Below are 22,237 nucleotides of genomic sequence, written 5' to 3' on the forward strand. Positions count from 1 at the left end.
TGATGACATCTATTAATAACGGTGATCGTCTGTCAAGATATGGAGATTACACATGCTTTTGATGGAATGGCACTGCCATCTGCATCTGCATCTGAAGTTCTGCTGTTCGGTGTACCCATTAATCATCATGGACGAGATGTGAAACACACGCTAGCCAAAACTATTCGGCAATCTCTCAATGATATGGGAGTGAGGGTTTTTCTTGATTCAGCCGAGCTTCGATTGGGGGACTTCTTGCCTAGAGCATTAGAAGAAGCTATGCGTAGGGCTTCTCTACATATATCATTTTTTTCTCCCAGTTATGTACAATCACCCTCGTGGCTTGGGCGATCTATACTTACGTTCAAAACCGGCAAAACTCTCATTCCTGTTTTCTACCATGCCCAACCTTGGGATCTCCGTTGGTTGGCTTCATGAAAAGGAATGTATGCGGATGCCTTCTTTGAGCATGAAAGGAAGGGTAGATACGGTACAGGCAAGCTTGAGGAGTGGAAGGTGGCACGCCACAGCATCTCATTTTATAATGGCCCAATCATGAATAGTCATGAGTATGTAGCACACCCTTTACTTTTGAGCTTTTAAACTTTTTATTGTTTAATGAGATATGTAGAAGATCTGGTTTGTTTTAAGGAGTTTAGGGGCAGTTTTTGGAAGCTAGCTTGCTCTCTTTTTTAATATTATACTTCATTTTTTGTGAACAGAATTCAGTGGTGGATTGTTTGACCAACTGGACCTCTGATCATATGCAAGATTGGAGTATTTGGGATAGGGATAGTTACTTGCGGATTATTCAAGTTTATTGGACCAGCTTATGCTGGCTGATAAGGTTATGTAACTTATGGTTCCTTGTTACAGTTTGACCTTGTTTCTGTAGTTTGTTCCTTTTGATTAATAAATTTTTACCCGTTTTTAATAAAAAATAAGAAAATAATTTCAATTTGAATTTTTTTTCTGAACTCTCAGTCTCGTTATCTTCCATGACTATATATGAACATTAATACCAATATCAATTTCTTATGGAAGCTTCCCTTTCTTGCAGTACTTCCTTTGTCGGAATTTATTTTTCGAAGAACCATTGCTGAATCCTGATTCACGTTTTATGAAATTTCAAACATTCCAGTGATGAAGGTAGGCTGTTGAAGAATATTATGAATTGTGTATTAAAAGCAATAAAATGATTCCATTAGAGGTTGCAAACCACCCAGTTGGTCTCACTGAAACTGTCCAAGCCCTTGAAATCTCTGCACTCGAATCTGTCCAAACTCTGAAAAAGAAGAAGAAGTGCAATTTGTAGGAATATTAGGGATGGGTGGTGCTGGAAAAACTATATTTGCAAAAGAAATATATATTCAGAAATGTTCACGTATGCAGAAGGCTGATTTTCTTTTTTATGTTCGAAATGCTTCAACCGAATATGAGATGATTATAAAGAAGAAAACGAAAAAGATTTTTGTTTATAAGGACCTTGGTATCAATCATGTACCAGATTTGAAAAAGCTAAGGGGATTCTTGCAAGTTGTTCAAACTCTATTTGTGTGCATATCATTTTGGATGATGTGGATCATATGGATCAGTTGGATGTTCTATTGCCCACAAAGGATGATCATGGATGGGAGAGTTTGATCATTGTTACAACTCAAGAAAAGGAATTACTCGCATGTTGAGGTCTTCTCTATTTCTGAAATGAAAACCCTCAATCCTTCTCATGCGAAGCAGCTGTTTTGTTGGTATTTTTGCAACCCTCTTCAATGTATGGATTTAAGGAATTTGTTGCAAAGTTCTTAAGTGCCTGGAACGGACTACCTTTGTCTTTAAACGTAATTGGAGGCCTTCTTTATGGTGAGTCTCGTAAGGATTAAAGGCATGATCTATTACATAAAATATCTAAAATATTGCAGCATGTTTTTTCATTGAAGAAGACAAGAAGAGAGCCAATGCAGTATGGGATGAATTGGGGTGAAAGGTTCGTGAGTATGCATGATCATTTTAAGGATCAATGAGAACAATCACATAAAAAATGTATGATCAGTTGAGGGATCTATGAAGGGCAGCCATCATATCGCCTTTGGTCTTCAGGGTAGATTAAGGACATTCAAAAACAAGAGGATGTGAGAGTAATACTTTGTTTTCTAAATTGTCATGGTATAGGAACTTTCCTTGTTTGCTTCTTTCCATTAAAAATTTCTTGTTTTTGTCTTTAGGAAAGACAGTAGATTCGCGGAATGCTAGTAAGTGTCCCAACTAATGATGCTTGCGAGTACCTTCATTTCCTTGAAAATACAAGAATAAGGTTTCCAGGATTTTGATGGTGCTTCAGAAGACAACCTTTTCCCATTGGGATGAAATTGTTTTTTGGTCATATCTGATCGAACAGATTGCCAAATTATCAAAAGAGTTGGTGTGGCTTCCCTGGACTTTCATCATGGCTAGCAATGGAATTTTTTGAGTGTTCTAGGGCTTAATAATTCAAAGCACTTGCAGGAATTGTGGAAGCATGGTATGTAAGCAACTTTTAAAGTTTTTTTTTTTAAATTTACCATTCGAATTTGCTAGAGATTATTTTTTATTTTTTTTAAAGTACATTCAGCTGAAATATCACACTTGTTTGTAGTAAAAAAATTATTAATTGTAGATGAGTTCATAAAGATAATTATAAATTTATATATTGAACCTAATTTATTTAATACATGAAATTTTCAGAGTCTATAATATAATTTTGACAATATTTTTTTTCTGTTTACATAATTTTTTTTCATCAATATTTAGATAATATACTATCATCTATCATATGAATGAAATAAATAAAAAAGAGAAATCATTTCTCTTTTCTAAATTCTAACTATTTAATTCTGATGATAGATCAAATATTAATGAAAAATAATTTACATAATCAAATTTATATAAATATTATGAAAAATACAATACAATCTACAAACATATGATGATTAATCTCAACCCTTTTTATAAAATATCTGCAGAATGAACCCACCTTTGTATTTTAATTTTCAATTAATTAATAAATACAGTCAAAGGTGGATCTGCATGGTGATGGAGAATGGCTTTGAAAAGAGTTTCATGCGATAGATTCCAAAGATTTCCACAGTCGATAGGATATCTCAAGCATTTGAAAAAGATTTCGGTGATTGCTGAGAAGACGAGTCGTCTGCCAGTGGAATTTTGCCTGCTAATAACGCTGGAGTACCTAAAGTTAATTTGGCTGTTGGAGATACCTGCAGCATGTAGATTTGCATGATTTCTACAAATTAATTATATTGCCAGTTTCTCTAAAGCAGCTGACACTCCTGCAGCATCTCTATTTAGCGTGGTGTAGCAAGCTTATCTTAAATTCGGATATGCTAGAAAACACGACAAAGCTGGAGTATTTGGACTTTTCTTCGGTCCTGCCTGTCTCGCCACAAACCAGGCCTCCTTGAAATAGCCTCTTTTAAGAGATAGGTTAACCTGCTTACCAAAATCAATTACATATTTCATTGATCTCCAATTTTTTCATAATATTCGTGTTACCTATTTTTCTCTTTCATGCTCAAAATAGCTCCCCATAAGATCATTCACTAGGTGCAATATGTTGAGGATTTAAGCTTGCCAATGTCCCTTCAAGGTTTTAGCACTTAATGGGTGTTAAATATCAAAATGTTATTATTCATAACCACAAAGTCTTCTAACTTGATCAAAGCATGTTGTAATCCCTTTATAATGACAGTCAAAGGTGCCAAAAGAATGTATTACTTTTTATATCTGCATTAGAGCCTTACAAAGGAATGAGATTTGGGGGAAAAGCTCTCATTTCAAGAAGAAGCCACGTGATAAACTGCAACAAACTAGAGTTTAATTATGAACTACAGCTAAAATCTTCTACGCTAAAGGAAAACCCTATTTTCCCTAGTTTGCTTTGAGTCTTCTTTCTTTCTCACAGATAAGGCTTCAATGGCAGCTAGTGCTACAATACAAGAAGAGCATTTTTGACAGAATGCGGATATCCAGGAAGAAGTGCAGAAAATAGTTCAAGGAAATCCACAACCCCCAGATAAAAGATAAGTTTCAAACTTTCAAGCATGTGGAGATTTATGCGTAAAAGGGAGCATCTAGAGTTTGCATGTAAGAAGTGGCTTTTTCCTAGTCAAAACAACTTGTAAAAGCAAATAAAGACAGATCACAGCTTAAGGAAGCCAAATCACAGAGCCATGAAAAAAAACAAAGCAGTGACAGAGTGTGATTTATGAAATATAAAAGACAGAGGTTGTGGTAGTAACAAAGAACCCTAAAGACACATTTATAGCAGCTAGAGGAGGATTCCATGAGCACAATATAAAGATCAGATCACAATACAAAATCAAACACCAAGAGTGCAGTGACGAGATTCATAGCAGCGTGTTTTAGAATTCAAGAATCACTGCTATCTTCAAGAAATCCAAGTGGATTTGTCATCCAAGTGGATTTGTCAAATCATAAGGAACAGGTCTTTAATGTCAACACTATATTCATTTAGTGGCATTAGTAAAGAAGAGTTAGTCATTGTTTTAGTCACAAACAACATACGCAGCTAACACAGTAGCAGCAGTATATGATGGCATTGTGAGCTTTAGATCATGGAGCAAAGTCAGTAATAGAAGAAGCCATGACCTTTGTGTCATTTGATAAGAATGGATCAAAGACAGTCTAAATCTGAGCATAAATGACCAGTCACAGGTTATATCAAAGTTTGCAGTCACCAAGAACCATAGAAGAAACACTCAGAACAGTCATATGAGTACGGAGCAATAATCAGTAGCACAATCAAAAGGGTCTAGAAAGGTAATGAAGATCACACCTTATCCATACAGCAAAACAAAGACAGTAATGCATAGAGAATACTCATCAATATTAAGTATGATTTACTATATTCATTCATGTAGCTGAGGACTGCTATAAAGAAAATCCATATTGAAAGGGTAATGTGCTCAGAGTATTCACAGAGTCAAATAGGGCACAATCATTCCCAGATCTGCCTGCAATTGGAAAACATCACAGTCACTGTGTTGTTGATCACAGAAAATAGTGAAGAAAGGAGCTTTTCTTCATTATTTTGAAGTCATGAAATGGCATCAATGAGCTTCAAAGAACAGTGAGTACACAAGAAGCCTCTTCAAAAGAGAAACACAGTCAAGTCATGGATGATGCCATAAGCCACAAAGTTAAGAATCAAATACAGAGATCAAATGTGGTAGGTTCAGTGCAGCGAGGTCACAGTATTGAGCAAGATTCATGATCTATTTATGATCTCATGACCAAGGAGCTGCCCAAGGTCATAGTTCAGTTTCCGATTATTAAAGAAAAGCCTCTCGAGCTTACAAAATCAATCAAAATTGGGTGAGCATAAACAATCAAAACAGAAGTATCTGAGCAAAGGTGATTAGATTTGTGAAGATTATAGCAGTGATTTGGGTTCATAGTACATAAGGGACAGTGGATGAAAGGCTAAAGCAATCTTGTATAGGGCAGCACCCAAGGGCAGTAACAACCTTAAGTCATAGTTAGATATCACAAATCCACATGGCACTAGATCAAATCTAGACAGTCATCAGCAGACTCAGAGCATCTAAAAGCTTTATTGACTCAGAATGAACAAATGACAGAGCAATCATTGATTAGGGATAGTCATATGAGCATTATACCATCTCAGATCAAAGCAAGCCAACTGAATGAGGATACTCTGTGACAAGATGCAACCATGGCAATGGAAGATCAAAAGGCTTAATCACGAAGATATTCTGAAACAAAGATGCTTAGCAACTAAGAAGATACCAACTTTTGATAAGAGTCATCACTGCCATGTCAAAGGACAGTAGGGCAGTAAGAAAAGTGCATGACAATACCTCCAGACAACACATTCAAAGGGATGTTGACAGTAAAAGAAGATCAGTTCTATCAGGGAAATACAGAGAGTCAAACAGTACAAATCAAAAGACAGTAAAAGACATAAAATGACATTGGTTTCTGATCATAGAAACTTTAATGGAATAGGATGAACAGTGATATTCACCAACAAAAGTAGTCTTTTCAAATGTATGACAGTGAATACTTTATTATAGCAGTAAATTAAAAAGCATCCATGGCAATGTCAAGCACAGTGACCTATGAAATCAAAGACCTTGTAGGGTTTATCAACAGTCCTAGGGCTACTTAGAGCAGCAAATGGTGGAGTTCTTGTTCACATTAGTTTGAGCCTGAAAATGAGGGTTTTCAGAGCAACTACAGCAGTTAGACCTTAGTTTAAAACCCCACCTAGGTGGGGTATCAGTCAAGGAGGATATTTAGGCCTCAAACTACAAGTTTCACTCAGTTTTGATACTATTTTGGAGGGTTTTTCTCCTTTGTACGACCCAGCAGGCTTTATCATGCAAGATAGAGATGAGATAAAGGTGGAAACCATCAGTTCCAGCCAAGTTCATAGTTTAAGAGGTGGAGTTCAACATTGATCTTATCAGTCAGTTACTTTTAGGGATTCTTCTCAATAAGTCTTCTATCTTCTTTCTTTATTCTAGTGTCTTTTTCTTTGCCCTTTGCTTTTCAGTTGGGCATGAAGATTGTAGCTCATTTAGAAGCATTTCTCAGATCTGTAATAGCAACTCTTTCATTTTCAATAAAAGGACAACAATTTTCCTTCTTGATACTTTATGTGTTGTGTTGAATGAAAGATTTGAGGAAGTTTTTGTGATTCATTATTAGAATCCTCTTATTTTGTCTCTTTCAAACAGTATTAATGCAATAAGATGCATAGTAAATACAAGTTATAGATTGTGTTCAGCTAATATTGGTACTTTGATGTTGTGATAATGATTTGTTTTCCTTCAAGCAAACTCTGAACTCAGCCCTTTTTTATGAAATATTTATGTATTACATGCTTAGTTGAGCTGTGATAAACAAGGTTCCTTTTTGTTAAGATGTGTTGTGAATTAGTGCTGCTGATTAGGCTTCTTAAAGATTTGGTGCATCACCTCTTAGGATAGGTTCTCATTCAAAGCATTCTTCCTATCCCTTTTCCCATCAAAAGATTAGTTTGCAGGAGGTTCATCAAAGAGAACCAGGCTCGCTCTGGAGGTTGATTTCCATCATAGGCAACCCACAGGCCTGGAAATCATCCCATGTTTCACAAAATTGCTGAGCTTTTAGCTTAAGCATCACGGATGCAATTTTGGTGAGAACAATTCGATTTTCGGTGGGGCCCATTTACTTCCATGTCCAGCTTTAAAGAAACTATATCCAAACAATACAGGAGCGTCCAAATTTTCAATTTCTGAAAACTGTTGTCCTTGTCTTTTGGCTCTCTAACTTTTTTGATAACCAGCACTTAAGAGAGATTGAAACCCTGCCAATCACAGTCAGAGACAGAGAATTGGTTGATTTTAAAGTGCTGAAAATCACAACGGATATTGGTAGAGTACTAAACCTTAAAACGCTGAAGACAAGTTTCAGTCCAGAGTTACATTTGCTTCCAAGTTATGAAGAATTGAATTTTCTAAAAGAGTTTGAACTGAAAGGTCGCAACAAAGTTGAAAAAATAAAAGAGTTACAACGCTGCAAATTGCTGGAAAAAGTGCTGATAACTGACTGTCCAGAATCAAATGGCCTTCCAAGCTTTGCAGAGTAAACTTGTCTGAAAGAATTTGAACTGAAAGGTCTAAACAAAGTTGAGAAGGTAGAACGTTTATAATACTGCTCATCATTGGAGGAACTGCTGGTGTCTTATTCCTGTTGGGAGGTGCCGGGCGTAGAAATTTTGGAGCAAATGCAAAAATTGAAGACCCTGCAGCTGTTGGGAATTTTTCATTGTATTGTGATTTGACTTAGTCCTGATTGAGCCCAATAGTAAACAGCCATTAGATTGTGATCAATATATTACTGGGTAAATCTGGTTCTATGTAAACAGTCAGTTTTATTATTATAAATACTGGTGGTTAATGTGGGGCCTGGTACTTCTACCAGTATAGTGTAGTTAATATATAGTTATAGACGTTAAGGTTTTGGTTCTACAGAAACAGTAGGCATATTGATTGCGACATACTAGTTGTTTAAGTGAGAGATCTAATTCCATATAAACAATTGATACATCAATTAATTAAATTCTAATTCAAAATGTTTTTGGATTGTGAAAAGTAGTTTTTTCTTTCTCATTTTTGTAGAGGGCATCTTGTGGTTTTCCTATTTTGGAGAGGGTTTTTTTCTACTCTTTTCATTTGTAAGGAATTTATTTGTATATTAGTACCTAACTGACCTCATAATGTCAGTTAAGAAGGGACTTGCTATTCTTTTCATTTTTGTAGAGAGCATCTTGTGGTTTTCCTACTTGCATTTTTACATATTTTCTCATTGTAGTTAAGAAGGGGACTTGCTGGTGTGAATACGACATATTATCTAATCGGTTTACCTCGTAGACCCTATTTATACTAGTTTACTTTGACATTCTTAGGGCATATCACTTTATGTCTCAAGTCATAAGATAAATACACGTCATAATCTTATGTTGTCTTATGTGTCACCTTGACTTATATAATCAATGGATTCTCATTGTAATGTTATTTCATCCTAATCAATCATAATCATGTATACATATTGTGTATTTGCATCTTTTGTTAGAACAGAATTATTCTCTCATTTTTTATCTTTCTTTTACTTTCATTGGAACTCCTAGATCTTGGATGGTTATCTCCATAGTCAAATCTTACATGATATAAGACATTCTATATTAACTTTTACAATTACCATGACATTTAAAATTTCTAAAAACAAATTTTATAAATCGATATAATCCAAATTGAATGGTGACTAGATATTGATTAGAATGTTGGTTGATTATAAGACAATGAAACTAAATATGTCCTTACAGATCATAATTATTTTTTGTTACTAGTTTGGACAATACTATTCTCATTACAGATATATCAGAAACATTTATTTTAGATCACAAGCTCCTCCCTATCCTATCAATGTCATGATACCAATTGATTTTTCTTTGTTTTGGCTTTGTCACAACAACTATGAACAATATGCAATTTATGATATGATATTTTCCCGCTTCTTGGCTTGGTACTTTCTTGGTAATTCGAGGAGCTGTTCGTAGTTAAGCCCTGGTGGTCTATCATTTGTTCTGATGGTTATGGGTTATGAATAAAATGCTCTTTTCATCACTATGATTCATATTGTGCAACCTGTACTCTTCATTAAATATTATTAAAAGCAATCATTCCTACCAAGCTTTCTAATCAAACAATTTACTTCGTTAAAGTAGTGACCATAATAAAAGAGACCAAGAACAATTTCCAAAAGACTAATAAAACATTTAACTTCAATGAGTCTAAAGATCTAGCTTGCCCAAAAAGGTTTTAGGTTCTTTTTTAAAAGTACCATCAAATTTCATTTTAGAGGATTAGTCTTAAAAATATTAACTTTCTAAATTTTATGAATAAAAATTTATTAATATTATAATTATAAAAATTTGATCATTTAATATTATTAAATATTTGATATTAATGTATGTTTCATTTTTTTTCAGTATTCTTTTTAGGAAGATTTGGCATCTTTTGTAGGCAGTTTGGAATCAGGCCTGTTTGCACACCTCTTTGTTGGTCGAGTCAAGTTCCCTGAGTTATTGGGCCTTCTTTCATCACATGACATCTTCGGTTCAAACGGAATGGTAGGATCGTTTAGGATGCAAAATTGATTGTTCAACAATTATGGTGGAAAATTGTTACTACACTTTAGGAGATCGTCTCAACTAAGTGTGATATGTGTGGAGCAGGTGATCCTCCTAAGGTGGGTGTTCTTCAAAGGTTGAGTTTTTTAATCAGGGAACCGGTGTAGGAGGTAAGCAGGTCAAGTGGAACATATGTAGACAATCTAAGAGGAAGATTGATCGGGTGGGTCAATTGCACCCTCTTCAAGGAGTTTTGAAGATAAATATTGATGGCTTTTCTAGGGGGAATCTTGGTCATGTAGGCATATGTGGTATTAGCAGAGATAGTTCAGCTGCTGTTCAGTTTTTCTTTTATATTTATAAAGGGTCTCATACGAATAACTTCATGGAGGCCCTCGCTATCTTGTATGCAATGGAGAGAGGTTGTGATCTTGGTTGGAAAAGGATTGTCTGTGAATCTGACTCACAAGTGGGGGTGAATATGTTGAATGAACAGCACATGGATAACGCTAATTGGCATTTAGCTGCGGTTATTCCATAGATTTTAAGGTTGCGCAAGTCTTTAGAATTTGTTATTTTTAAAAATATTCTTAAAGAATGAAATAGAGTAGTGGATTGCTTGGCAAAATGGGCATCTGATGGAATGCAAGGTCAGAATATTATAGAAAGGAGACATTTGCCTTTGGTTTTCTCTCATATGTTAAAGCAATTAGTTGGAGAGGATAGAAATGGATAATTTATTGTTCTTTGTTGGGTTGTTGGCCATTCTTTATTTGTAATCTTCTTTTGTGTTTAATAATTTTTTATCCCTTTTATGTGTGAAAAAAAAAGAAAATTTGATTTAATAATTAATATTAAAAACATAAATTTGAAATATCAATTTATGAAATGATTTGTATCTTTTTTTCAATTGTTTCTTGACTATATTATACATTTGATAGTCTTGTTTTTCCTTCAATTACCTGTTGGTAACTTGAATTTCAGTTTAAAAACTCGAATAAAATGTTAATTAATGAAAAAAATTTGCGTAATCCAAATTTTTTTAAGCTCTTACCCTAGCCTGTGGAAATTCTATCTGTAGTCAACGAAAAGCCCCCCAAGTCCTGTATAGAGTATGTTTACTTCTGAGATTCTTCCCACCTGTTTCCTCCACAAACCTCAGCCACGTTTTCTCACAAATCCTGTTTATCACTCTCTCTCCTCATCTTGGCTTGACTTATTTTGTTTTCTTTAATTCTTTCTTTTGTGTTCAGTTGAATCAAGTTCGATGACATCTACTACTGGCAGTGATCGTCTGTCAAGATATGAAATTACACATGCTTTTGATGGAATCGCGCCGCCATCTGCATCTACATCTGAAAGTCTGCCGTGTGGTGTTTTCATTAATCATCGTGGACGAGATGTGAAACACACGCTAGCCAAAGCTATTTGGCAATCTCTCAATGACATGGGAGTAAGGGTTTTTCTTGATTCGGCAGAGCTTCAATTGGGGGACTTCCTGCCTAGAACATTAGAAGATGCTATGCGTAGTGCTTCTCTCCATGTAGCAATTTTTTCTCCCAACTATGCACAATCGCCCTGGTGCTTGGCCGAGCTATCCTTTATGCTCAAAACTGGCAAAACTCTTATTCCTGTTTTCTACCACGTCCAACCATCGGATCTTCGCTGGGTGGTTTCAGGAAAAGGAATGTATTCAGACGCCTTTTCTGAGCATGAAAAGAAGGGTAGGTACGGCAAAGACAAGCTTGAGGAGTGGAAGATGGCACTACACAACGTCTCGTTTTATAATGGCCCAATCATGAATAATGATGAGTATGTAGCAAATGCTTTGCTTTGGGGCTTTTCAACTTTTACATTTTTAATGAGATATGTGGAAGATTCTGGTTTGTTTTTAGGAATTTAGGGGCAGTATTGGAAGCTAGCTTGCTTTCTTTTTTTAACATTATACTTCATCTTAATGGCAATGGGCGTTATCTTTTATAATTATTTGTAGACATTAATAATAATATCAATTTCAATTATCTTTCATGATTGTTTGTTTACATTAAAACCCATTTCAATTTCTTTTGGGAACTTCCACTTTCATGCAGTACTTCATATTATCAGAATTTATTTTTTAGAGAATCATTGCTGATTCGAGTTTTATAATGTTCCAAATATTTCAGTGATGAAGGGAGGCTCTTAAAGAATATTGTCAATGGTGTATTAAAAGCAATAAAAAAGGTTCCATTGGATGTTGCAAAACACCCTGTTGGTCTCACTGAAACTGTCCAAGACTTCGAAATCACTGCACTTGAATCTGCCCAAAATCAAAACAATGTGCAAATTGTAGGAATTTGGGGGATGGGTGGTGCGGCAAAAACCACGCTTGCAAAAGAAATTTATAATCGGAAATGCTCATGTATGCAGAGGGCCAGTTTTCTTTTTGATGTACGAGATGCTTCAGCCAAAAATGAGATGACTAAAAAGCAGAAAACTTTGTTGAAGGACCTTGGTATCAATCATGTACCAGATTTTGACAGTATAGAAAAAGGTAAAGGGATTCTTGCAAGTTGTTTAAGCTCTATGTGTGTGCTCATCATTTTGGATGATGTGGATCACATAGATCAGTTGGAGGCTCTATTGCCCACAAAAGATAATCTCGGATGGGGGAGTTTGATCATTGTTACAACTCGAGAAAGGGAACTACTCAGATGTTGGGGTGTCTCCTCTATTTATGAAATGAGAACCCTCAATCATTATCATGCCAAGCAGCTTTTTTGTTGGCATGCATTCTTACAACCCTCTCCAACATATGGATTTGAGGAACTTGTTGCAAAGTTCTTAAGTGCCTGCGACGGACTACCTTTGTCTTTAAAGGTAATTGGAGGCCTTCTTTATGGTGAGTCTCGAAAGGATTATTGGCATGATCTATTACATAAAATTTCTAAAATTTTGCCCAGTGATATCAAAAACAGGTTGAGAGTGAGCTATGATGCTTTAGATGAGGAAGAAAAACAAATCTTCTTGGATACAGCATGTTTTTTCATTGGAGAAGACAAGAAGACAGCCATTGCAGTATGGGATGGGTTCGGGTGGAATGGTCGGCACAGCTGGGAAAGGCTTATGAGTAAGTGTCTTGTTGATGTCAACGAGAACAATCACATAAAAATGCATGATCATTTGAGAGATCTAGGAAGGGAAATTGCAATTACTCAGCCACCATATCGCCTTTGGTCTTCAGGGCAGATTACGGACATTCAGAAACAAAAGGAGGTGAGAGTAATAATTGTCATGGGATGGAAACTTTATTTGTTTTCTTCATTCCATTGAAAATGAGAGTAATACTTTGTTTTCTAATTGTCATGGGATGGAAACTTTCTTTCATTCCGTTGAAAATTTCTTGTTTTTGTCTTTAGGAAAGAATCCAGATTCGCGGAATGATATTGGATGCCCCATATGATGATGCTCACGAGTACCTTCATTTTCTTGAAACTACAAGGATAGGGTTTCCAGGATTTTGTTGGTGCTTCAGAAGACAACCTTTTCCGCTTGGGTTGAAAGTTTTTGTGGTCAGAGGAAATTCTCTGAACAAACAGACTGCCAAATTATCGAAAGAGTTGGTGTGGCTTCGCTGGTCTGAAATTGCTCATAAAAGTCTTCCATCATGGCTACCATTGAAAAAATTGAGTGTTTTAGAGCTCATTAATTCAAAGCACTTGCAGGAATTGTGGAAGCATGGTGTGGATGTAAGCAACTTTTCTTTACAATTTTTTTATTAAAAATTTACAATTCGAATTTAGTATTTTTTAATTTTTTTTCAGTACATCAGCTTTAATATCATATTAGTTTGTAGGGAAAAAGTGTCCTAATTGTAGATGAGTTTATAATGAACTTGATTTGTAAGATTTTTTCTTCCCATTTTTATGTTGAAGCTTAAAGTCTTTAAGTGTATTCTCTTATTTTGAGCTTTATTTGCTACCATCTGTGGACTACGGATGAGCCCTTTGTGACCCCTCCATCCTTCTCCCCATAATGTTGCTCTGTTATGTTTAATGCCGTATTGAAATATTCCTTTATTATTCGATGATCCGAATTATGGATTCGGATGACAACACCTGAGTGAGAACCTGCGGTATTGTAAATTTTGTTTACAAGAACCAGGAATCATAGAATTGAAGCAAGTCAAAAAGTAATCTATTTCATTCGAAAATCCAACATATAGAAGTTCATGAGATTCCAAGGGTTACAAGAACCTCTTGAGAATCGAAGTCCAACAGTCACATTTATTCATTACATAATAAAATCTAAAAACTACGAAATTTTCAAAAAACTATATAAAATTTTATCCTAACTTCAACTAGACATATTTTTTTGCTTGGGACTCGAAATTACGAGCCGTTTATCTCGTTGGAAAGGTCTCCAAGAGATGTAGACGAGGATTTGAAAGAGCATGCAGGGGCTAAAAATGCCCTTAAGACCTTCAAAAATGCAAAATACTAACATATAGATAAACTAAACTTAAAAAAAAATATAATTCAAATTTTCTTCTGATCATTACTTCCCCCTTGGAAAGCAATGGGCCCCATTGCATCAACACTTTGAATGAGATGAGGAAAACGATCTTGAAGCTGCTCTCTGGTAAACCACTCTCCTTGTTGAGCAATCTGCCCTGCTCGAACCACTTTGTACAAGTAAATCTGCTGTTGTTTGAGTGTTTTCACCATGGTGTGCACAATCTGATCGCATTGGAAAGGGGTAGCTGCATTTGGATTCAATTCTGTAGTGGAGATTGTTTTTGCCACATTTGCAACATCTAATAGTGGAGGAAAATATGGCTTCAAGAGTTCCACATTGAAGACTGGATGAAGACCCAAAAATGGAGGTAAATTAAGCTCAAAAGCATTATCACCAACTTGCTTGATGATGGTGTATGGCCCATAACGCAGAGGACGAAGCTTCCTATTGGCACCCTGCAATCGTTCCTTCTGGATATGCAACCACACCTTGTCCCCGACTTGAAAATTATGAGGAGTACGATGCTCATCATGTCTCTCCTTATACTTCTTATTGGTGTGTTCCAAAATTTCATGAACTTGTTGTTGTAGATGATGAATTCTATCGATGAACTGGGTTGCCTTATCTTCCTCCTTACCAACATGTGGAACTAGATCAGGCTGAATAAGTGGTATGGCAACGTCCATGGGTGCAAGTGGCTGATAACCAAGGCAAACCTCAAATGGGTTGTGGTCAGTTGAACTGTGAATTGCCCTATTGTAGCTATGTTGAACATATGGAAGACTTTCATCCCATGTGTGGGGATGTTTTGAGTGGTACATTCGTAGGATGTGTATGATCATCCGATTCACTACCTCTATTTGGCCATCTGTTTGAGGGTGGAAAGCAGTAGACTTTGTCAATTTTGTGTCCATCTTTTCCCATAGTGTAGACCACAACTTGCTAAGAAACCTGCTGTCTCTATCTGAGATAATGGTATTCGGCAGACCAAAATGAACCCAAATGTATTCAAAGAATAGCTTTGCAGTGTCCTCTGCAGAAATGGTTTTTTTACATGCCTCTATTACTGCCATTTTCGAGAACCTATCTACCACAACATACACACAATCATGGCCTCTTTTGGTGGTAGGAAGACCAGACATAAAGTCCATAGAAGCTGAGTGCCAAGGTTTTTCAGGAATAGGAAGTGGTGAGTACAACCTAAGTTTACGATTGGCAGGCTTAGCAATAGCACATGCGGTACAAGCTTGAATATATGAAATAACATCATTCCGTAATTTTGGCCAATAGAAATACTTCTGAAGTATAGCAGTAATCTTACCTATACCAAAGTGACCAACAACCTTACTATAGTGAGCTTCCCATATCAACTTTTTGCGTTCTACATAGGGCACACAGATTTGGCCAAGGTGACAAAGCATTCCATCCTGCAAATAGAAATCATTCACTTGCTGTCCCTTCACTAAAACATCTGCAAATTCAACATCGTTCTCATACAAGCAAGCCCAGGCTTCAGTTTGATGACCACATGAGTTCAAAACCATACTTATGGCTGCAATTGGAGGCCTGCTCAAACAGTCTGCTACTTTGTTAGTACTTCCCTTCTTGTGGCAAATATTGAGGTGAAATTGTTGAAGATATGCTGACCATCGTTGATGTCGATCATTTTGCAACTTCCCTTGTGTTTGCAAAAATTGAAGGGGTTTGTGATCTGTGTGGATGACAGTCTCCTTACCTAGAATGTAATGTTTCCACTGCTTACAGGCTTGAACAATAGCATACAGCTCCTTGTCGTAAGTAGCATATCGACGCACTGTATCAGAAAAAGTCTGACTGTGATATGCAATTGGATGACCATGCTACATGAGGACTGCCCCTAGAGCATATTTTGATGCATCTGTTTGTATTTCAAATGACTGTTGTAGGTCAGGAAGAGATAAAACTGGTGCAGAACATAACCCTCGTTTTAGCCCCTCGAATGCTTCTTGTTGAGCATTTGTCCATTTAAACTTTGCTTGTGTCCCCCCCCTCAATGACTGATTTAGAGGCCAAGATAGATGGGAAAATCCCAACACAAATCTGCGATAAAAGTTTGCCAACTCGAGGAAACTTCGTAACTCTGTGAGATTTCTAGGAGACTGCCAATTCTTAATCACCTGTATCTTCTCTGGATCAACATGGACACCCTCACTGTCAATAACATATCCTAAGTATCTGATACTCTGCATACCAAAGGAGCACTTTTCTTTGTTTGCATAAAGCCCATGTTCTTGTAAGGTTGAGAGAATTTTTTCCACATTGCAAATGTTCCTCCCAAGTTTTGCTGAAGATGAGTATGTCATCCAGATATACCACCACGAAGGAATCAGTGAATGGTCTAAGTATATCATTCATCATTCTCATGAATGTCGCTGGAGCATTTGTTAGACCGAAAGGCATCACTAGCCATTCAAACAATCCCTCTTTAGATTTGAACGTTGTCTTCCACACATCTGCTGATTCAATTGGTACTTGATGGTACCCTGAATTCAAATCAATTTTGGTAAAGAATTGAGCCCCTCTAAGCTGGTCCAAGAGGTCATCTATTCGGGGAAGTGGATACCTATTTTTAACTGAAATTTTATTCAAGGCCCTATAGTCAATACAAAGTCTACAGGTTCCATCCTTTTTCTTTGCTAGAACAATGGGGCTACCACAGGGTGATGCACTTGGACGAATATGTCCCTTCTCAATCAATTCTTGTATTTGCCTCTTAATCTCATTATTCTCTAATACTGACCTACGGTAGATTGGTTCATTAGGTAATGGAGTTCCTGGTATCAAATCAATAGTATGACTCACTTGGCAGTGTGTAGGTACCCCAGTTGGTAACTTAAATAGATTGTCATATTTCATCAAAATTTGATCCATTGATTTTTTCTACAGTGTTGTGGTGTTTGTGATGGTATGGGAATTATAAACAGATTTCCTTTCTTCTTCAGAACGAATCATCAATAAAATGAATGTTCCTGTTTTGGCAACTAACCTCTTACATTGCTTGGCACTAATCAAAGAGGTAGTGTATGCAGGGCTTACCTCTGGTATTCGGTATTTCTGCTCACGTAATCTGATGGTCGCGCTGCGAGGCCTGGACTCGTAAACACCATGTCGTTGGTACATATATGGTTGTCCCAACAGAACATCACAAACATCTAAGGGAGCCACATCACAAATTACCTCATCTTTGAAAGGCTTTATGGAGTATGAAAGGCGACACTGTTGGTGCACTTGGATATCTCTTCCTTGACTAACCCATCCCATTGAATAGGGTTGCGGGTGGGTTGTTGTTTTCAGATTCAGTCTCTTCACAGTCTCTGCTGATATTAGGTTCTTTTGACTTCCGCTATCAACAATAAAGTGCAGGGCTTTTCCTCCGACCCACATTTGTGAATGGAACAATCTCTCCCCATCCTCTCGGGGCAATATCCTTGTATTAGCTACCGTGGCATATGGATCAGCCTCAATGCCCTGTTCATGATTTCCTTCTGTGCATGTTTCTACCACCTTAGATTCTGCCTTGTCTTCATGTGTCTCCATCATTAAGCTTTTGATGGTTTTGCAATCTTTTGTATTATGCGAGGGACTCTTATGGAATTCAAACCACATACCGTTGTCTTGTGTCTTCTTCATACTCCATGTCTTTTTTGTGGGTGAATTGGGAGAGGGTTCTTTAGAGATCTGTTTCCATGTAGTTTTGGCACCTTCACCCTTCCATTTGTTGTTTGTGAAATTATCTCTCCTTCCTTTCTGTTTGAATTTCTCCTCAATTTTGGTAGCAAATTTATATGCACTAGGTAAAGTCTCTATGTTTAGGAATTCCATTTCGGTTTGGATGTACCTATGGAGTCCACTTTGATATTTCAAAACTCGGTGCTTTTCAGAATCTTTGATGCCAAGCTTTGTTGTTAAGGCATGAAACATATTAGTATATTCCTGAACAGTTTGGTCCTTCTTCTGCCGAAGCAATTGCCACTGCATATATTTATGTTCATATGTATCAATAGGAAAATATTCTTCTTTTATGTGCTCCATGAATTCTCCCCATGTGGGTTTTTGATTAAAAATAAAAGTGCTGCCATTTTCTGCTGCCTTGGATGCTAACTTTGCTTCCCACGAATCTTTCACATGCTTTTCAGCTTTCAGGAGAGCGAAAGTTATCTTCTCTTCATCTGAAAACTGATTGACAAAGAAGTATCTTTCCAGTTTTGAAACTCAATCATCAACAACATCTGCATCGATCTTTCTTTGGAATGTGGGTATATTGAAATTCACTTGCACCTAGAATGGCGTATGAACGGTGGGTTTTCTTGTGACCCACGACTTTCCAGCATTTGCTTGAACTGCTCCATCATTTCTTCACGTTGTTTTGTTAGTGCATCTTCAACTAATGTTTTAATGTCATCGTCGGTCTGCAACTTAGCCATCTGCGATCGTGTGCGTCTCAAAGGAAGGTAGTCTGAAAGATTCCTTGTTTCCAACCCCAATCTTTGATATGTTGATCGCGTGTGATATGACATACAAGAGCGAACTTGCTCTGATGCCACTGATCCGAATTATGGATTCAAATGACAACACCTGAGTGAGAACTTGTGGTATTGTAAATTCTGTTTACAAGAACCAGGAATCATAGAATTGAAGCAAGCCAAAAAGTAATCTATTTCATTCGAAAATCCAACATATAGAAGTTCGTGAGATTCCAAGGATCACAAGAACCTCTTGAGAATCGAAGTCCAACAGTCACATTTATTCATTACATAATAAAATCTAAAAACTACGAAATTTTCAAAAAAACTATATAAAATTTTATCCTAACTTCAACTAGACATAACTTTCTGCTTGGGACTCGAAATTATGAGCCATTTATCTCGTTGGAAAGCTCTCCAAGAGATGTAGACGAGGATTTGAAAGAGCAGGGGCTAAAAATGCCCTTAAGACCTTCAAAAATGCAAAATACTAACATATAGACAAACTAAACTAAAAAAAAAAATATAATTCAAATTTTCTTCTGATCATTTGATGTTTGCATTAATCTGAAAAGGAAGCATGCATGAATGCGCATAGTTGTTGATTATATATCCGTCATAAAGATGAAATAATTAAAAAAGACAAATGATTTCTCTTCTCTAATCGTTTCATAATGAATCATGAAATATGATTAAATTTTTTTTACATAATTGAATCTAAAAATATTACTAAGATTGTAATACAATCTATAACCCTTTCCATATAACTAATTTGAAAATTGGCTGCAGGCTCCGGTTCAGTTAAAAGAGTTGACTATTTCATGTGAAAGATTCCAAAGATTTCCAAAGTCAATAGGATATCTCAAGCATTTGAAAAAAGTTTCGGTCATTGCTGGGAAGATGAGGAAACTGCCAGAGGAATTTTGCTTGCTACTATCGCTGGAGCACTTGGAGTTGATTTATTGCCGAATGCTATCATCTCTACCTTGCCGTTTTGGTAGTTTGACACGCCTGCGACATGTGGATTTGCACGGTTCCTACAAATTAAATGTATTGCCAGCTTCTTTTAAGCAATTGGCTCTCCTGCAACATCTCAATTTAGCCTGGTGTAGCAAGCTTACCTTAAATTCAGATGTGTTAGAAAACACGACAAAGCTGGAGTATTTGGACCTTTCTTTCTGCCGGAAAGTGGAAGAGTTGCCTTCTCACATCACAAATCAGGCCTCCTTGAAAGAGCTCCATATAAGAGATACTGGGTTAACCTGCTTACCCAAATCATTTATGCATCTCATTAATTTACAATTTTTGATAATAGCCGATTCTCCAATCAGTGAATTCGATTTTGGGCGGGGGCCATTTACTTCTTCTTTATCCAACCTCAAGAAAATACATCTAAGCAACACAAGAGTGTCCAAAATTTCAATTTCTGAAGACTGTTGTCCTTGTCTTTTAACTCTCCAACTTTTTGATAATCAGCACTTAAGAGAGATCGAAACCCTGCCAATCACAGTCAGAGACATAGAATTAGTTGATTGTAAAATGCTGAAAACCGTAATGGGTATTGGTGGAGTAGTAAACCTTCAAACATTGAAGATAAGTTTCAGTCCAGAATTAGATTTGCTTCCCAGTTTTGCAGAATTGATTTTTCTAAAAGAGTTTGAACTAAAAGGTTGCAACAAAGTTGAAAAAATAGAAGGTTTACAATACTGCAGATTGGTGGAGAAAGTGCTGATAACTGACTGTCCAGAGTTAAATGGCTTTCCAAGCTTTGCAGAATTGACTTGTCTGAAAGAATTTGAACTCAAAGGTCGCAACAAAGTTGAGAGGATAGAAGGTTTACAACATTGCTCATCATTGGAGGAGCTGCTGGTGTCTTATTCCTGTTGGGAGTTGCCGGGCATAGAAAGTTTGCAGCAGATGCAAAAATTGAAAACCCTGCAGCTTGTAGCAAAAAAGGTTTCAGCTGTTGGGCCTTGCATTCAAACAATACAGGTAATTATAATTTCTAGAGGTATAAAATTTTCATTGTACTGTGATTTGACTGAGTCCAGATTGAGTCCAACAGTAAAAGCCAGTAGATTGTAGTCAATGATAAATATATTACTGGGTAGATCTAGTTCTATGTAAATAGTCAGTTTTATTGGTTATAAGTTACTGGTGGTTTACGTGGGGCCTGGAACTTCTACAAATGCAGCGTATTTAATATATAGCTTTTCCTGTAAGGTGGTTTTACAAAAACAATAGGCATATTGATGATGACATACTAGTTGTTAAAGTGAGCATTAATGAATTAAATTTTAGTTTGAATTGTTTTTAGATTTGATTGTATTTGAGATTATATTTTATGGTCTATCATTAGAGTATATAGTACGAGGAGAGAAATGATGAAATGTTTTTTCATTTCTTTTTTCATGCCATTTACTTCATTCTGATATGGATTGTGGTGTGATCCAAAATGTTGATAGAAAAGAATTCATACCGTCAAATCAGAAACTTTTAAGAATCTTATTTCTTTAATTTTCGTAAATCCTTCCATTCACAGAATGTTCTAATGTATTTATTAATTTAACAGAAATGGCCAGAAGAACTAATAATAAGTACAGAGGCAGTTCCTGATGCGGAGTTAATATTAAACCAGTTAGCCTTTCCAAATCTCTGTGTTGTTGATTCCATTGCTAAAAAGAAAATCTTCTACCCCTACCCGACACTGAGGCAGGAGCATTCCTCAAATGCGGATGCCATAATGCTATGCTTGGTTATTAAATGCGTCTCTACATTTAAGAAATTGATCATACAGGGAGACAATTTTTATAGAATATCTTCAGCAGAGGTGGACGAGGGTAAATGGATATTGATAGGTGTCTTCACACAGCATTCTAGTTGGCACACTGCAGATAATTACTATGTACGGGGATGGCCAGAAGAGGATTGCGAAGATAATGAAGTGGAGAAAGGATTTCTTGTAATGGGAGAAGAGGCTAGGCTTGTCGAGGCTCTATACCGCTTATTACCAGTCATTGCAAATTGATATTTTTGATGATAAATCTATTATCATAGTTAATGTGTTGTCCTTAACTGATTAAGATATTTGTTTTATATAGATCACAATGAAGATCCATTCTTTATCATACAAATTATTAAAATTAAGTAATTTTCTACAAACTGCAGATTCATATTGAATTTAATTATAATAATTGTTTTAACTCTCATTTATATGTTCATTTTAATTTAAAATAGTAATTCCGAGAAATATATGGTCTAAGTTCAACTCTCAATTCACATTAATTCACTCCAAAATGTTTAGTTAACAGATTATTAATTAATTTTAGAAATTAATGAGTTCAATTGATTATATTAAAAAAAATGCATAGAAATTAAATAAAAATAATAATATATTTGATTTTAACTTCCATAAAAATTCAATCGTGATGGATGTGTTATTGATCTATTAATGTGTTATGCTTTAGAAGGTGATTAAAAAGAATGCTTCTATATCATCAAATTTGCTGCCTTAAGTTTTAATTTAATTTCATGTCTATGAAATTGA

At 36.1% G+C, this 22,237-nt stretch overlaps 1 protein-coding gene across 5 annotated transcripts; it reads left to right on the forward strand.

Moving 5' to 3' along the window:
• Window positions 1-411: 411 nt before the first annotated feature.
• Window positions 412-21,757, forward strand: LOC131056340 (disease resistance protein Roq1). Of its 5 annotated transcripts, XM_059207641.1 has the most exons (7): window positions 851-1,128; window positions 2,202-2,228; window positions 2,375-2,497; window positions 11,857-12,946; window positions 13,090-13,419; window positions 19,480-20,682; window positions 21,263-21,757. In XM_059207641.1, the coding sequence occupies exons 4-7, from the start codon at window positions 12,035-12,037 to the stop codon at window positions 21,716-21,718; spliced, it is 2,901 nt and encodes a 966-aa protein (XP_059063624.1). In that variant the 5' UTR covers window positions 851-1,128; window positions 2,202-2,228; window positions 2,375-2,497; window positions 11,857-12,034; the 3' UTR covers window positions 21,719-21,757. The 5 variants fall into 5 exon arrangements, with proteins under 5 accessions (XP_057846675.2, XP_059063624.1, XP_059063622.1 ...); XM_057990692.2 differs by lacking the exons at window positions 851-1,128; window positions 2,202-2,228; window positions 2,375-2,497 and adding exons at window positions 412-548; window positions 702-826; XM_059207639.1 differs by having other exon boundaries at window positions 2,202-2,497.
• Window positions 21,758-22,237: the final 480 nt, after the last annotated feature.

The sequence above is a fragment of the Cryptomeria japonica genome, chromosome 7 (genome assembly GCF_030272615.1).
Source record: "Cryptomeria japonica chromosome 7, Sugi_1.0, whole genome shotgun sequence".
Taxonomy (NCBI): domain Eukaryota; kingdom Viridiplantae; phylum Streptophyta; class Pinopsida; order Cupressales; family Cupressaceae; genus Cryptomeria; species Cryptomeria japonica.

Coding starts and splice junctions, on each gene's coding strand:
- LOC131056340 (XM_057990691.2), top strand. CDS start 10,959: ATGACATCTACTACTGGCAGTGATCGTCTGTCAAGATATGAAATTACA. Junction 12,947..13,089: donor ACATTCAGAAACAAAAGGAG/GTGAGAGTAATA, acceptor TTTTGTCTTTAG/GAAAGAATCCAGATTCGCGG. Junction 20,683..21,262: donor CTTGCATTCAAACAATACAG/GTAATTATAATT, acceptor TTAATTTAACAG/AAATGGCCAGAAGAACTAAT.